Source organism: Manihot esculenta, chromosome 13 (genome assembly GCF_001659605.2).
Source record: "Manihot esculenta cultivar AM560-2 chromosome 13, M.esculenta_v8, whole genome shotgun sequence".
Lineage (NCBI taxonomy): Eukaryota > Viridiplantae > Streptophyta > Magnoliopsida > Malpighiales > Euphorbiaceae > Manihot > Manihot esculenta.
The window spans coordinates 974,123-991,228 of NC_035173.2; the positions used below are offsets into that span (position 1 = coordinate 974,123).

Below are 17,106 nucleotides of genomic sequence, written 5' to 3' on the forward strand. Positions count from 1 at the left end.
TTAAAGAAAATAAGGGAGTTAAATTTTTTTTTTTTTTTGTTAAATATACTAACTATTTTTATAATTTTACAAAATTTATATAATATTATCACTTTTATTTATTTTTCTCTTTTCATTATTTCATATTTTATTGATAAGTAAATATTAAAATTCACATAATTAAGTGAATTATGTATATATATAATATTAATTAATTTTATTTAGTTATATTCTTATTATTTTAGGTTCTATTAATAAGGAGGTTATATAAAAAATTAGTTTAATTATATAGTTAAAACCAACTAGAATAATATGATTATTTTATAGTATTATAAATTGTATGAATAATGTAATTTATAAAAATAGATTGATAATATTAAATTTAAAATTAATTAGATAGGAAATATATATATATAAATATAATTGAAAATTTATTTTGTTATTCATTTGAAAACTTACTTTGTTATTCACTTTCTACTTATATTAATAGTTGAGAAAAGTATACGTTTTTAATTTAGTGATATTTTAATATATTTTTTAAAATTAAAAAAAATTATCAGTGAATTTTTTATTTTACAATAATTAAATAATAAATTACCTTTAAAAAATAAAAATTTAATATCCATAACTTAAGTACTTTTCTGTAATTTTTCATGTTGTCCAAAATTCATTTATACAAATTTGGACAAACCCAAAAGTTAAGATTTACATATAGAAATCCTCTTTCAATTAAAATGCTATATACTACAAATGAATCGCCATTATCTAATTAAGAAAGATCTTATAATGAAAATTTACCAAGCGTCGAATGAGAAGGGAAAAGGGAAAATTATTATTTAGTTTTTATAATATTAGAAAAAAGTTTAATTAATTTTTTAATTTTAAAAAATATATTAAAATATTATTAATATTTTAAAAAATTAAAAATTAATTATTTTATTTATTTTAATTATAAAAAAATTTAAAATATTTTTAATACGGATAAATTAATTAATAAATTTTTTAAAAATTTAAAAGATTAAATAATAAATTTTTTTAAAAAAATTAAATAGTGAAATAATTAATAAAAAATTAATAGAAAAATTAATTATTAAAATTTTTAAAATATTATGAATATTTTAATATATTTTTTTAAAATTAAAATATTAATTAGGGAGCGACTAAATAATAATTTTCTCCAAACCAGAATAGGGGCCATTAAGCTACTGGGCGGCTCTTTCAATTCTGTTAAGTGGATCTCTCCCAAGAGAAAACCCAACTCCAACATTACCACGAGATTAGTACAGCATATAGAACACTGCTTCCTGAGAAAGAATAAAGATTTCGGTTGGAAGATGATAATGATGCCTCGAAGCATTTTCACAAGCAGTTGGAGGAGCTTTCATTTTCAACTCCAAAGAGAAATTGGTACCATTCATTCTCCAACCTTATTACTTACCAATTCCATTCACTCTTTACATTCTTCTAATTCCACTCAATCTAACAAAGATGCATGCTTCAGATATAAATTCTATTCTGCTTCATTTGCGGACCTTGATGATGCCCTAGCTTCCTTTAATCACATCATCCTTGTGCATCCTCTCCCTTCTATTGTTCAATTTAATCGATTTTTGTCTACTCTTATCAGAATGAAACAATATCACACTGTCGTTTCCTTGTCCAGAAAAGTTGAGTCGCTGGGAATCTCACACAATATTTATTCTCTTAGCATTTTGATTAATAGCTACTGCTGCTTAAACCGTGTGGATTTTGGATTCTCAGTTCTGAGTAAAATCCTAAAACTTGGATTAGAGCCCAGCATCGTGATATTTACTACCTTAATTGATGGGCTGTGTAAAGAGCGTACAATCAATAGAGCAGTAGACCTTTTCAATGATATCGTTGCAAGAGGTTTTCAACCTGATATTTATACCTACAATGTGATAGTAAATGCTCTGTGTAAATACGGCAAAACAGATGTGGCTACTGGGTTGTTGAAGGAAATGGTTGAGAGAGGTTGTGAGCCAGATGTCATGACCTACAATTCAATCATTGACGCCCTTTGCAAGGATAAGCTAGTTGCTGAGGCATTAAACCTCTTTTCTCAACTGGGGAACAAGGGCATTCCACCTACCGCTGTCACTTACAACTGCCTAATTCACGGTCTTTGCAGTTTAGGTAAATTGAATCAAGCTTTATCCTTGCTGAATGAAATGGTGGTGCAGAACATATCACCAGATGTTTATACCTTCAATATATTTATTGACAATCTTTTTAAGGAAGGAATGGTTTCAAAGGTTCAAGAAATTTTTGGCATAATGGTTAAATGGAATATTAAGCCTGATTTGGTTACTTACAATTCATTGATGGATGGATATTGTTTGCATAGCCAAATGGATGAAGCTAGAAAAATATTTGATCAAATGGTAAGGAGAAAAATGGCAGATGTCTTTAGCTACAACATCTTGATCAATGGGTACTGTGAGAACAAAAGGATTGATGAAGCGAAGAAACTTTTTGATGAAATGCCTTATAAACGTTTAGTTCCTAACATTTTTATTTACAATACTCTTATGAAGGGCTTGTGGCGAGTGGGAAAGTCCCGAACTGCAAAAGATGTTTTCAAGCACATGTGTTCTCAAGGACACCAGCCAGATAGAATAAGTTTCTCCATTTTGCTCGATGGATTGTGCAAGCAGGGGAATCTTGATGAGGCACTTGCACTATTTAAAGCAATGGAAAAGAGCCGGTTGAAGCCTAATCATGTGATCTATACCATTTTGATTGATGGTCTGTTTAGAGTTGGGAAGCTTAATGATGCCAAGAAATTTTTTTCTAGGCTTCTTGAAAAAGGTGTGCAGCCTAATGTTTATACATATAGTACATTCATTAAAGGACTTTGCAAGGAGGGAATATTAGATGAAGCATACCAGGTCTTTAGAGGAATGGAAGATAGTGGATGTTTACCGAATGACTGTTGTTATAATGTGATTATTCAAGGGTTTCTCAGGCATGAGGATGTACCAAAAGCATCACAACTTATTGATGAAATGGTTGATAAGGGATTCTCTGCAGATGCCACGACCACTGAATTGGTAATACATTTATCGCACAATGACGGTCTCATTTTGAGAAAACTACGAAATCGATCTGAAGGTTCTAATGGCATAAATGCGAAGTGAGATATTAGCAATTAATGCTTGATCAACTGATGCATGAGTTCTTTGTCATTTTGTGTGTCATTGGTACTTGATTCTATATCAATATGTGTACAATTACAAATTCCTCAAGTTAGTTGCTTTTGTTTTTTCAGAGGAAACTGTTTATTAGCAGTAACATCATGTTTTTAGGCTGCATGGATAGAAGACTATAGTAAAGATGGTTGTATTTGGTATCGGAAAATGGATAGAAGACTGTTGGGTAACCATATGAATGACTGATTTCTCTCTCTTTCTGTACTGAGAAAGCAATTCTTAATACATTATGTGTTACATACCTTCTCGGTACATTTTGTTAATTGCTTTGATGTTGGAAAATTATGTCTCAATTCGCAATTATGACCTTGAAAAAAAGCAAAATACTTGCAAACTCGCTAGATATTTCCTTTCATGTCTAGGAAGTTGAATAGTGTTTGGAATCTTTTTCAAGAGGTACTTAATTATCACTCTTCTTCTATATAGGAAATCAGTGCATGTGATTGTTTTTGTATTGCAAGCAACATGTGATTCCATAAGCATCACTCATAATGTGCATAGTCCCTAATTTGCATCTGCTGATTTATCCTTGAACTGGTGATGTAACTCAGAATGTAGGTGGTAGTTTGGCAAGAAGCAAAAGAAGGATACCCGAAAACATCATTAGAATATTATGTCCAATCCATTGTTCAATTCAAAGGAACAAGGAAAAAAAAAAAAGAAAAGAAAAAGACAGTTTTGCTTAAGATTTCATGAAACTGAACCTTCCAGAAATGTCTGAGTGGATAATGCATAGACCAGGGTATTAGATATTAGTGACATATGGCTGATTGGCTAGTAGTGATATGTTTCTGAAAAGTTAGTTTGTATGATGAAATTCATCGAGGTGAAGAGGAGATGGTTTCTGATTTTAACTTGGTGTGGTTTAATATTTTGAGTAAACAATGCAAGCAGCTACATGATTTTACTTGATATGGTTACCTATTTGGGACTGCTGGTTTTATCATTTTATTGGTTTTACCTGCACATTAATGGAATTGTGTACACAAATTACAAGTAGTTGAACTCGTTTTGAATTTCATCGTCTTTCGTAACGTTGTACAAACTCTCTTGTTTTGAGCAAGCAAGATCGTTAGGAAGGATATAAACTTGAGCTATTTAATCTTGTACTGCAGAAATTACTTGTGCAAACCTCTGTTGCCTAGGCAGATGTATATGGAGTCTTCTTCAGAATCTGTATCCTCTAACTGTTTTTGACGCCATACGTCAAAAACATATGGAATTATGAAATTTATGCTGCTTAAAATTAAGGCTTATCATTATTACAGTTTAGTGTCCTTGGTCAATGATCAAATTCATGACTCATCTCTCAGGGTGTTAGTTATTCTGTCTCAAGTACTAGCCAGTGGTGCAGTGGTGAATAAAATAAAATGTAGGTTCTGCAAATAGTTGATCTCACACAATATTTATTCTCTTAGCATTTTGATTAATAGCTACTGCTGCTTAAACCGTGTGGATTTTGGATTCTCAGTTCTGAGTAAAATCCTAAAACTTGGATTAGAGCCCAGCATCATGATATTTACTACCTTAATTGATGGGCTGTGTAAAGGGGGTACAATCAATAGAGCAGTAGACCTTTTCAATGATATCGTTGCAAGAGGTTTTCAACCTGATGTTTATACCGACAATATGATAGTAAATGCTCTGTGTAAATACGGCAAAACAGATGTGGCTACTGGGTTGTTGAAGGAAATGGTTGAGAGAGGTTGTGAGCCAGATGTCATGACCTACAATCCAATCATTGATTGCAAGGATAAGCTAGTTGCTGAGGCATTAAACCTCTTTTCTCAACTGGGGAACAAGGGCATTTCACCTACTGCTGTCACTTACAACTGCCTAATTCACGGTCTTTGCAGTTTAGGTAAATTGAATCAAGCTTTATCCTTGCTGAATGAAATGGTGGTGCAGAACATATCACCAGATGTTTATACCTTCAGTATATTTATTGACAATCTTTTTAAGGAAGGAATGGTTTCAAAGGTTCAAGAAATTTTTGGCATAATGGTTAAATGGAATATTAGGCCTCAACATCTTGATCAATGGGTACTATGAGAACAAAAGGATTGATGAAGCAAAGAAACTTTTTGATGAAATGCATTATAAAGGTTTAGTTCCCAACATTGTGCTTGTGGCGAGTGGGAAAGTCCCAAACTGCACTAGAGGTTTTCAAGCGCATGTGTTCTCAAGGACACCAGCCAGATAGAATAAGTTTCTCCATTTTGCTTGATGGATTGTGCAAGCAGGGGAATCTTGATGAGGCGCTTGCACTATTTAAAGCAATGGAAAAGAGCCGGTTGAAGCCTAATCATGTGACCTATACCATTTTGATTGATGGTCTGTGTAGAGTTGGGAATCTTAATGATGCCAAGAAATTTTTTTCTAGGCTTCTTGAAAAAGGTGTGCAGCCTAATGTTTATACATATAGTACATTCATTAAAGGACTTTGCAAGGAGGGATTATTAGATGAAGCATACCAGGTTTTTAGAGGAATGGAAGATAGTGGATGTTTACCGAATGACTGTTGTTAAAATGTGATTATTCAAGGGTTTCTCAGGCATGAGGATGTACCAAAAGCATCACAACTTATTGATGAAATGGTTGATAAGGGATTCTCTGCAGATACCACGACCACTGAATTGGTAATACATTTATCTCACAATGACGGTCTCATTTTGAGAAACTACGAAATCGATCTGAAGGTTCTAATGGCATAAATGCGAAGTGAGATACTAGCAATTAATGCTTGATCAACTGATGCATGAGTTCTTTGTCATGTTGTGTGTCATTGGTACTTGATTCTATATCAATATGTGTACAATTACAAATTCCTCAAGTTAGTTGCTTTTGTTTTTTCAGAGGAAACTGTTTATTAGCAGTAACATCATGTTTTTAGGCTGCATGGATAGAAGACTATAGTAAAGATGGTTGTATTTGGTATCGGAAAATGGATAGAAGACTGTTGGGTAACCATATGAATGGCTGATTTGTCTCTCTTTCTGTACTGAGAAAGCAATTCTTAATACCTTATGTGTTACTTACCTTATCGGTACATTTTGTTAATTGTTTTGATGTTGGAAAATTATGTCTCAATTCGCAATTATGACCCTGAAAAAAAGCAAAATACTTGCAAACTCGCTAGATATTTCCTTTCATGTCTAGGAAGTTGAATAGTATTTGGAATCTTTTTCAAGAGGCACTTAATTATCACTCTTCTTCTATATAGGAAATCGATGCATGTGATTGTTTTTGTATTTTGAGCAACATGCGATTCCATAAGCATCACTCATAATGTGCATAGTCCCTAATTTGCATATGCTGATTTATTTTTGAACTGGTGATGTAACTCAGAATGTAGGTAGTAGCTTGGCAAGATGAAAAAGAAGGATACCTAAAAACATCATTAGAATATTATGTCCATTGTTCAATTCAAAGGAACAGAAAAAAAATAAATAAAAGACAGTTTTGATTACGATTTCATGAAACCGAACCTTCCTGAAATGTCGAGTGGATAATGCATAGACCAGGGTATTAGATATGAGTGATATATGCCCGATTGGCTAGTAGTGATATGTTTCTGAAAAGTAAGTTCGAATGATGAAATTCATCGAGGTGAAGAGGAGATGGTTTCGGATTTTAACTTGGTGGTTTAATATTTTGAGTAAACAATACAAGCAGCTACATGATTTTACTTGATATGGTTACCTATTTGAGACTGCTGGTTTTATCATTTTATTGGTTTTACCTGCACATTAATGGAGTTGTGTACATAAATTACAAGTAGTTGAACTCCTTTTAAATTTCATTGTCTTTCGCAACTTTGTACAAACTGTCTTGTTTCGAGCAAGTAAGATCGTTAGGAAGGATATAAACTTGAGCTATTTAATCTTGTACTGCAGAAATTACTTGTGCAAACCTCTGTTGCATAGGCAGATGTTTATGGAGTCTTCTTCAGAATCTGTATCCTCTAACTGTTTTTGACACCATAAACATATTGAATTATGAAATTTACGCTGCTTAAAATTAAGGCTTATCATTATTACAGTTTAGTGTCCTTGGTCAATGATCAAATTCATTACTCATCGCACAGGGAGTTAGTTATTCAGTCTCAAGTACTAGCCAGTGGTGAATAAAATAAAATGTAGGTTGTGCAAATATTTGATATCATCATTTATATCAAATGAAAAGGAGAACCCACTTCCACTTCTCAATATATCCAATCAGTGACATTGGCTAACGGTGTAGTATAGAGAAGGTCATTAGTATGTTGATGTTTCTTCCTGTTTTCCTGGGTGGTATTACGTTAGGCAAAATAATTATTAAAAAAAAAAGGGGGGAAACCGATGCCATTGACTTGCAAATGTTTCTTGGTTTACTATGAATAAACGGGGAAATGCAAAATATTATCGACTAAAATTATCATGCAGAAGTACATAATCATATATGAATGAGGGAGCCATTTATTAGAACCTGACAAAAAACAAGCGGCCCTAACTTCACAGATCGCTTTACATGATTAACAAAAAATCATTGTTTGACACTCAATTCATTCACTCTTTATCTCTCACACACACCCACACTAAAAAAACTGGTAAGGTTGGAAAACCTACAATTAAGACTATGATTAACAAGCAACGAATTGGATTAAAAGACAATTATACTTCCTCGTTAGGATACAAAATACTGTGTTTGGGCAAATGTAACAAGTGAAAACCTTCCATTTCTTGATAAATTATATAAAAGAAAATTTAAAAAATAAACATATCCAATCATCTTGAAGCACAGATGACATCTTCAAGCAATAGCAGTTATCTTGAAGCCTACACGACATCTTCAAGCAATAGCAGTTATCTTGAAGCCTACACGACATCTTCAAGCATTAGCAGTCCCCATGCCAAATTAATATCAGATCAGCACCTGCTCATATTCGGCAAACATCAATTAGTCCACCAGTTTTGGGAGTGCAAATTTGAGTCGTTAACGAATGAAAAGCTTTTAATTTTGCTACAATGAACAGTACGAGGATACAGCTTTTTGCAACCAGGGTATGCCCGCAGCTTAGGCAGAATGAACAAAATAAAAGGGGAAAAAAGAGAAACTTATATAATAAAGTTAATAAAAGTAAACACAACATAAAAGAATGATTTAAACACAATCACTAGTTCCATGTTTAGAATTTACCTCTATGGCACATCTTCCATTAGATATGGCTTGCACTCAGTGCTTTTCTTTGCCCTTAGGTTGTATATTCTGGTATGCTGCAAGTCGTGATTGTGAGAGCTTGTGTTTTGCTTGGCGACGCTTCCTCTTGGCTGGCTTAGATATGTTGCCTAATTTGACATCTGAACCCTCCAACTCTACTTTCCCGTCTTGATGAGGAGCCTCAACTGAAGTTGATTTGTCATCACCATCACCCTTTCTCCTGTTCTTCTTACTGGTCCCATGATGATTCAATCCTCCACGGAGAAGCTCCTTAGTCCTCTTTTTAAATTCGTATCTCTTGTTATTAGGCACCTTCCACTGCCTCTCCCTATAAGGTGCAAGCTTTTTAATAGGAACATACTGATTCAACTCCTTGTCATCCAACATCAATATCTCTTTCGTCTTTAATCCAAACCTATTAGAATCCACTTTCGCATACTTAAACCTTGTCTTCAAGTCTCCAATCGTACCCTCATAATCCAATTTATAATACTCCTCCAACATTTCCTCCTTTGCTTTCTTCACCAGTGACATCTTTCGCTTCCTCTTCCGTTTACTTTCCTCATTTTGCTCTACTTCTTTGCCTCCTTCTTCATCTTCTTCATTGCCTCCTTCATCTTCTTCATTGCCTCCTTCATCTTCTTCATTGCCTCTGTCTTCATCTTCTTCATTGTCATCATCGTCATCACCAAGCTCAGCCTTTCGTTTCAAGACCCTCTCTCTTACAGCCAAAAACCCATCAGCATCTTCAACTTCATCCCACCCCTTTGGAAGTCCAAGTAACTCATCCTCCTTGTCAAAATCTGGTTTCTCAATAGAAGCTGTATCATTATCATTATCACTTCCAAATCCAGGATCCACATCATCTGCATTATAATATTCCTCACCAAAAGCCTTCTTCATCATTTTATCATACTCTGCCGGATCAAAATCCTCTTCTAAATCATCCAAATTCAATGCAAAATCATTATCATCCGTAATCCCAGCAGCCTCCATTACCTTCGTCATCCTCTCTTTCATTTCCTTCTTTTTCAAATTCTTCAAATGTTTCAACTCCTCCTTCCTCTCCATCTCAGCAATCTTCATCCTCTCCTCCTTATTCTTCCTCTGCTCTTTTCTTGCATTCTCCTTCTTCCTCACTGAGCCTTCCACTTTCCTTGAGTGTCCCATCACCCTATCCCCTGCATTCTCTTCATATCTAAAATTATAACTCTCCTCATACTTCTCCTGCCTCTCAATCTCCTCCTCATCTCTCAACAATTCATCCACTTCAGTATCCTCCAAATGACTGGTCCTATCTTTATTTCCTCTATCAACCCACATTTGTTTCTCAAAGAACTCCTTCAAAAACTTATCATTCTCATCCAACTCCTCCTCTGGACCAAAATACTCTCCCAACTCCTTCTCTAATTCTCCATGATCAACACCAGCATCCTCATCATTTTCATTTTTCTTCTCTTTTGCTTTCAATAAATCCCCTCCACTATCCTCTGCCTTCTTTACCACATCCAAAAATTCTCTCCTTAATTCCTCTTGTTCCTCGTTGTAAGTTTTCTTCCTAGTCAACTCCTCGTCTTCATCTTCAAAATCAGGCCCCTCCTCCATCAGGTGCTGAGCCACAACATCCTTCAAGTACATAGCTTTCTTCTTCTTCCGCTCCCTACCTTCACTTTCATCATCACTATCGCTCTCAGGCTCAAAAAGATCGGCATTTTGGTAAAGAGAATCGTCTCTTTTCCTTACCTTGTTTAAATTCTGGAATAGCTTCTTAATATCTTCCTTCTTGTTAGCAGCATCGTCTTCCTCGTCCGATGATTCTGATTCAGATTCGGAACCCGATTCTTCAATTTGTCTTCTCTTCTTGAGCTCCTGGTATCTCTGAAGGGCCTCGCGCTTCTTGTTGTGCTCATATCGACGAGCGAATTCCTTATTGATTTCGATATTGGAAACGTCGACATTCAGGGAGGAGTCTTCTTCGTTGAACAGTTTCATCCCCATTGTTGTTCTGTGTAATGTATGAGATATTAGCTGCAATTGGCATTTAGGGTTTTAGAGCTCACTAGATGGGCCCAAATTTGAGGCCCGTGGATCCTAAACACACTTATTTGAGGCTCTTCACGCTTTTGCAAGTGATTCTTTATATATATATATCAATATAAAATCCATTTAAGAGATTATTTTAACTTAAATTGTCAGATAAAATATTGCATTTTTATTTATGACATCTATTATATTAATATCATACTAAAATTATCTTTAAATTATATTTTAAGATTTAGATAGTCACATCAAACTCACTCTTGTCTAAATTGATAATCTCTCTATTTTATAATTTTTTATTTAATTTATTTTTTTATATATATTAAAAAATTTAATTTTATTATAATAATATAAATTTTTAACAGACGTCATAATAAATCAAACTGTCCTCTCCTTCCCACTTTATATATATATAGTATAAATTTTTTTAGCAACCATATCACTCTTTGATATTACAAATTACAAATTTTATTTTTTATCTTGTTTTTGTTAATTTATATTTTAATTCTAAAATACTAATTTTTTAATAGTTTTAGATATTCTAACTTTTTTATTTTTTTTTAATTAATTGGATTAGTGCTTTGACATTGTATACTAATAAATTAAATAAACACAATATACTAAAGTATAGGATACCATGCAAACAAAAAAAGTTACTCTCTTATTTTCATAAGTTGTATTTAATATTAATGTAGTATAGATTTTTAACAATCGCATTCCTTTATATTAATATATACCATAGCTTATAAATTTTAGTTTTTTTAATTTATTTTAATTTATTCATTTTTCGTTAATATATCTTGATTCTTGAATGCTATTTTTTATATTTTTTTAGTAGTTTTATTCTTTTTTTTTAATTTTTTAGTTAATTAAATTAATACTTTAAAACCGTATACTAATAAGTTATATAAATATACACGATATATTATAAGTATACAATACCATACAAAATAAATTAGACTTTATTCATCAAAAGGTTTATTATTTTTTTCATTTAATATTATATTTCAATAGCCTTTTAATACCGACCACCTAAAATCAAACTTTTTTTTTTTATCTCAAACCTACAGCTAAACTTGTAATCATAATTAAATTTAAAAAATAACAAAATTTTCCCATTATAAAATTTAGAGTTTAAAGTGAAATAGAAAATTCATTTCATTAAAATAAGGATTTTTTTACTTATAATTTGAAATTTGAAATAAAAATAATAAAAGCTTATCCATTAATAGAAAGAAATAGAAATTTAAATAGCAAATTTACTTAACCAATTACATTAAATATTATTAAATAATAGTATATTATTATTATTTAAACCAAAGTTTTTTTAAAAAAATAATTATCTAATCTAATTAAGGATATTTTTTAGTAATCTCAATATTCCTATCTTTCCACATTCATCATATATATTACAAATAAACAATAGAATTTTTCGTAAGCCTTGTGCTTAGGGTTTTTTCGTTTTTGTCAGAACCTAGGGTTTCTGTTTCTATGGAGGCCAATTTTCAACAATTGTCGCTTTCGGACGAGGAGGATGAGGGGTTGGTTGTGGTCTCGGTTGCTGATGCCCCTTCTTTTCTGTAATACCCGGCTAGACTCCGGTATCGGAATTCCTACCGTCCGATGGAATCTCGGATGTCGGAAGCCTCTAGTAGGGTAGAAACATGTTTTCATAAAATGTTTTAAAGTATTCCATGGTTTTAAGTAAAAAGGAAATGAGTTTTTGCATGAAAACAACCTTGGAGGAAAATCCAGGTTCGGCCGCCGAATCTCAAGTTCGGCCGCCGAACATGCATGCATTTCGGGTGTGCCTTAGGTCCCCGAAGGCATAAGTGAGGAAAGTCCAGGTTCGGCCGCCGAACCTCAAGTTCGGCCGCCGAACATGGCATGCATGCGGAGGCACGTTCGGCCCCCGAACGTGGCTTGGCCAGCCACTATAAAAGGGTCCCTTAGCCGAAATGGGCGAGCTTTTTTCCCCATTTTCGGCCAAGGTGAGCTCTCCGCCGTCCCTCACTAATCTTTGAGTTCTTCCTTCAAATCTTTCACGATTTTCACAAGTTTTCATCTTATTTTGAAGATTTTCAAGTTTTGAGCAAGTTTTGAGCTTGGAGACCCAAGGAAGTTGAAAATCTCCCATCTCCAAGATTAGGTCGTCTCTCTCTCGATCTCCAAGAGGTAAGAGCCGATCTTAAGCTCATTGCATGTTTTAAGTAAGTTTTATGAAGATCTATGGGGTAGAAAGCATGTTTAGCTTATGGTTAGGTTTATGAGTTTATGATGTGTTTTTGAACAATGTGGCTTGCAAATGCATGATTGATGTGTTGTAGATGGGGTTTTAGATAGTTTGAAGCCCCTAGGAGCTTGTATGCTTGTGTATGTGTGTTGTAGAATAGGTTTATGCATGTTTGGATGGATTGGGAGGCGTATATGCATAAAAGAGCTGAGTTTCTGCCACTGAGGGAGAAACCAGGTTCGGCAGCCGAAGGAACTTTCGGCCGCCGAACATGCTTGTGGAAGCAGCCTTCGGCTGCCAAAGCTTGCCCCCGAAAGGAGACTTTCGTCTCTGTCTGGGAGTTTCGGCCGCCGAAAGTGCCGCCGAACATGCATGAGTTTCGCCTCTGTCTGGGAGTTTCGGCCGCCGAAGGTGCCGCCGAACCTGCCTGACTTTCGGCTCTAGAGGGACTTTCGGCCGCCGAACCTGCCGCCGAAAGTGCCTTGTCCAGCCTTCCTTTGCATGTTTTTGCATGGATGTTTTGAGGAGTTTTAGAGGGTTTTTGGAGGATGTTTTTAGAGTTATGTTCTAGTTGTTTGGTCCCTCATTTGAGTCCACCTGTGTAGGTTCGAACCCGAGGAACCGAGGACCTCAGCAGTGAGTTCAACTGCTTCTCAGTCAGTGTCAGAGCTAGCCAGAGGTGAGTAGAATAACTCTTTATGTTTCAAGTAAATAAATCAGTTTTGAGCATGTTCATGCATCACGGATGCCATGTGATATTCTAGGTTGTTTGCATTAGAAATCACGAATATGTTGCATTGCATATTATGTTATTGTTGTGGATGAATGTTGAATGATCCATTAGCCCTCATATGTTATGACGTGATGATATGATATGGAAGTCCAGGTGTGGCCTGCACTACGCCCCTGGCACTATGTAAGAGAAAGACCGGATGTGGCCTGCACTATGCCCCCGGCACCATTGGTTATGTATGTTATGTTATGTATAAGAGAAAGACCAGGTGTGGCCTGCACTACGCCCCTGGCATGATTGGAATATGTGGAGGGCTAAATGGTGACAAGTTCATCCTTGATATGATTAGTTGTGATGTGATGCATTCCATGATAGCATGTGTTTTAAATGCTTTATGATTCTGCTCACTGGGTTCTAGTAGCTCACCCCTTTCCCAAATTCCCCAGGTTTGCAGGTACAGGGTAGACCAGGAGGTCAGCAAGAGTATTGAAGTCAGTTGTATGTAATAGATAGAATGTGGACATGATAAAATTGTAAAGTTATAAATAGTTATGTAATGAAATGATATTGAGGATTAGAGGTTGTGCTTGACCTATGTGTAAGGTATCCCTTTTAATGCATGATCCTAGATCTTTTATGATGTTTATGTAAACCAACTCAACATATCTTGTTTTTGCCCATTGGGGCATTGATGAGATCCCATAGATGGGTCGATGTTTATGTTTATGTATATGTTCAATGCATGCTCAGGTTGAGTTTGGTATTTGTTTGAAAGAAAAGTTTTAATTTTTATGTATATTCTTGATCATGTATAGGATTAAGCAGGTTTACAGGTTTTATGTCAGGCTTGCTACGGGTCCCGGCGGCCTTAAGCCGACCTGGATTCTAGCGCCGATAGCGGTCTGATTTTCGGATCGTTACAGAATGGTATCAGAGCCCTAGGTTCATATGGTCGGACCTAGAGTGTCGGGCTCATAGATGTTATAGAAGGTCAAGCACAATAGGAAAGATCATGTCCACTAGGATAGGATGTGGAGTCCTGTCTTGTATAATGATGTGAAATGCCATGATAATATGCATGTGCATTAATGTTATGATTGTTATGTGATGTATGTGATGCGGGTTCATGTGTTGACACATGAACCATTTGATGCTGATGTTTATGTGCTTTGTGCTGTTTTTCAGAAAACAGGATGAGAGGAACTCGTCGATCTGCACGATTGACTGGAGTGCCACCTGAGGATGAGGGCATGAGCGCCCGTCCTCCCACATTGCCTAGGGCAATGTCTAGTAGGTCTAACAGAGAAAGAGCAGTAAGAGACCCTAGAAGGTCTCTGGATCTGGGTAGGAGCAGATCAGTGAGGGGAACAGTTCAGGGAGGAATGTCAGAAGACATGGGGGATGATATGGACGTAGAGCAGAGGAGGGATGGCAGTCTGGGTGTTAGCATGTCAGAAGAGGGAATGGGAGAGTCCCAAGGAGGCACTCAGGCCTCGGGATTTGTTCAGCCACCCCACTACCCACACTTCTCACAAAATCCCGGGTATTCGATGGGAGGTACATCGGATTACCCTAGCTTTACCCCTTATCCTACACACATGCCATACCCACCCTACTACCCACCATATTCACAATACCCAATGTATCCACCCCCACCTTACTATCCAAATCCAGCAAACCCTACCTCAGAAAATGTTGCACCTCCTCCACCATCAGCAGAACCCACAGTTCCAGCAACCCATATGCCTAAGCCTAGCTCATCTGGTGGGAGCAAGGTCAAGATGATCGACTACATGAAGCTGGGTGCTCCCCAGTTTGAAGCCGGTGATGACCCGTTTGTGTACCTTGAGAGGGTCAAAACAATTACAGATGAGATAGGGGCGGATGACAGTAGAGCCATTAAGATGGCTGGGTTCACATTAAAATACAAAAAGGCCCGTGAGTGGTTCAAGAACTATGTGAGCCCGAGGTTGGACAGCCTATCATGGGAGGAGTTTGCAAATGAATTCGCAGGATGGGCCTTTCCTGATAGTTCAAGAGAACTAAAGATGATTGAGTTTGAACAGTTAAGGCAAACAGAGGAAATGAGTGTAGAGGAGTACACCGACAGATTCTTGGAGCTGTTGCCGTTTGCAGGGCAAACTCTTGACATAGACCAGAAGAAATCAAGGAGGTATATCATGAAACTTCACTCCAGGTATTCCTCCTTGATCCAGTCCGCAGATAGGGAGAGCTTCCATGCCATAGTGGATATGGCTAGGAGGATGGAGGCTAGTGCTATCATCGAGGGGATAGTCAAGCAGTCAGTGGCACAGCCTTCTGGTTCTAAGACCCCAGGCTCTTCTTCTCTGAGTGCAGCAGCTTCAGGTAGTAAAAAGTGGGACAGAGGCCCTAGGAAGTCGAAGAAGAACAAGTTCTGGAACAAAGTTAAGTCCAGTCTGGGATTTGGAGGTGGCTCAAGCTTTGGTGCGGATAATGCAGTTTGTGCAAGGTGTGGTAAGCCACACAGGGGAGTATGTCGGTTTGGGACGACAGCCTGTTACAGATGTGGTCAGGAGGGGCATATGTCTCGAGAATGTCCAAGAGCAGCCCCGATGGTACAGTCCCAGCAGACAGCTTCAGGTAGTGTAGCGCAGCCAGCAGCTCCAGCCACGACTCAGGCCAGTGGCAGAGGTAGAGGGAGAGGGGCAGCCTCTTCTTCAGCGGGTTTCAGAGGTGAAGGTCCATCAGCTCCAGCACGGATCTTCACGATGACACAGCAGGAGGCAGATGCATCTAACACCGTGGTGGCAGGTAACTTAGTCATTAGTTGTTCAGATGTGTATGCCTTGATGGACCCTGTTGCATCTCATTCTTTTATTGCACCGAGAGCCGTTGAGAGGTTAGGGTTGATGATCTCTGGGTTAGAGTGTCCTCTCTGGGTCAGTGGACCCAAGTGTGATCCATCAGTGGCAGAGTCAGTCTGCCAGTGTAGTCCTGTGTTTGTTGAGGGAAGATACTTGTCCGCCGACCTGGTGGTTCTAGATTTGACAGATTTTGACGTCATTCTAGGGATGGACTGGTTATCTACCCATAGTGCTACCTTGGACTGCAGGGACAAGGTAGTCAGGTTCAGAGGTCAGGATGGGTCAGAGGTAGTCTTCAGAGGAGACAGGAGGGGTACACCTAGAGGTCTGATACCAGCTCTTCAGGCTCGTAGGTTGCTTAGGAGGGGATGTCAGGGGTATTTGGCTCATGTGAGAGAGCTTAGCAGTCAGGTTAGAGAGCCCGCCTCGGTGCCGGTGGTCAAAGAGTTTTTGGATGTGTTCCCAGACGAGCTGCCAGGTTTACCACCTGCTAGGGAGATAGATTTCGAGATAGAACTGATGCCTGGAACTCGACCGATCTCTATCCCTCCTTACAGGATGGCACCAGCAGAATTGAAAGAGTTGAAAGAACAGTTGCAAGAGCTTGTAGACAAGGGCTTCATCCGACCGAGTACCTCACCCTGGGGTGCTCCAGTCTTGTTTGTCAGAAAGAAGGATGGATCCCTTAGACTTTGTATCAACTACAGGCAGTTGAACAAAGTCACTACCAAGAATAGGTGCCCTTTGCCAAGGATCGATGATCTATTCGACCAGCTAATAGGAGCGGGTTGTTTCTCCAAAATAGATCTGAGGTCCGGGTATCATCAGCTGAGGATTAGAGAG

At 37.0% G+C, this 17,106-nt stretch overlaps 2 protein-coding genes across 5 annotated transcripts; one reads left to right on the forward strand and one right to left on the reverse strand.

The window, feature by feature from the left end:
• Nucleotides 1–1,180: 1,180 nt before the first annotated feature.
• On the forward strand, nt 1,181–6,269 carry LOC110630046 (putative pentatricopeptide repeat-containing protein At1g12700, mitochondrial). Its single transcript, XM_043949747.1, has 4 exons — nt 1,181–3,136; nt 4,328–4,388; nt 4,602–5,258; nt 5,324–6,269. Exons 1-4 carry the CDS (start codon nt 1,314–1,316, stop codon nt 5,738–5,740), a joined length of 2,958 nt encoding a protein of 985 aa, XP_043805682.1. The 5' UTR covers nt 1,181–1,313; the 3' UTR covers nt 5,741–6,269.
• Nucleotides 6,270–7,833: 1,564 nt separating this feature from the next.
• On the reverse strand, nt 7,834–10,443 carry LOC110629708 (protein KRI1 homolog). Of its 4 annotated transcripts, none has more exons than XR_006348247.1 (3): nt 8,391–10,442; nt 8,080–8,126; nt 7,834–8,040 (listed from the first exon to the last, which is right to left on the reverse strand). XR_006348247.1 is itself a non-coding variant. In XM_021776798.2 (2 exons), exon 1 carries the CDS (start codon nt 10,407–10,409, stop codon nt 8,427–8,429), a length of 1,983 nt encoding a protein of 660 aa, XP_021632490.1. In that variant the 5' UTR covers nt 10,410–10,442; the 3' UTR covers nt 7,834–8,126; nt 8,391–8,426. The 4 variants fall into 4 exon arrangements, 2 of the variants coding, with proteins under 2 accessions (XP_021632490.1, XP_043805516.1); XR_002490272.2 differs by having other exon boundaries at nt 7,834–8,029; nt 8,069–8,126; XM_021776798.2 differs by having other exon boundaries at nt 7,834–8,126.
• Nucleotides 10,444–17,106: the final 6,663 nt, after the last annotated feature.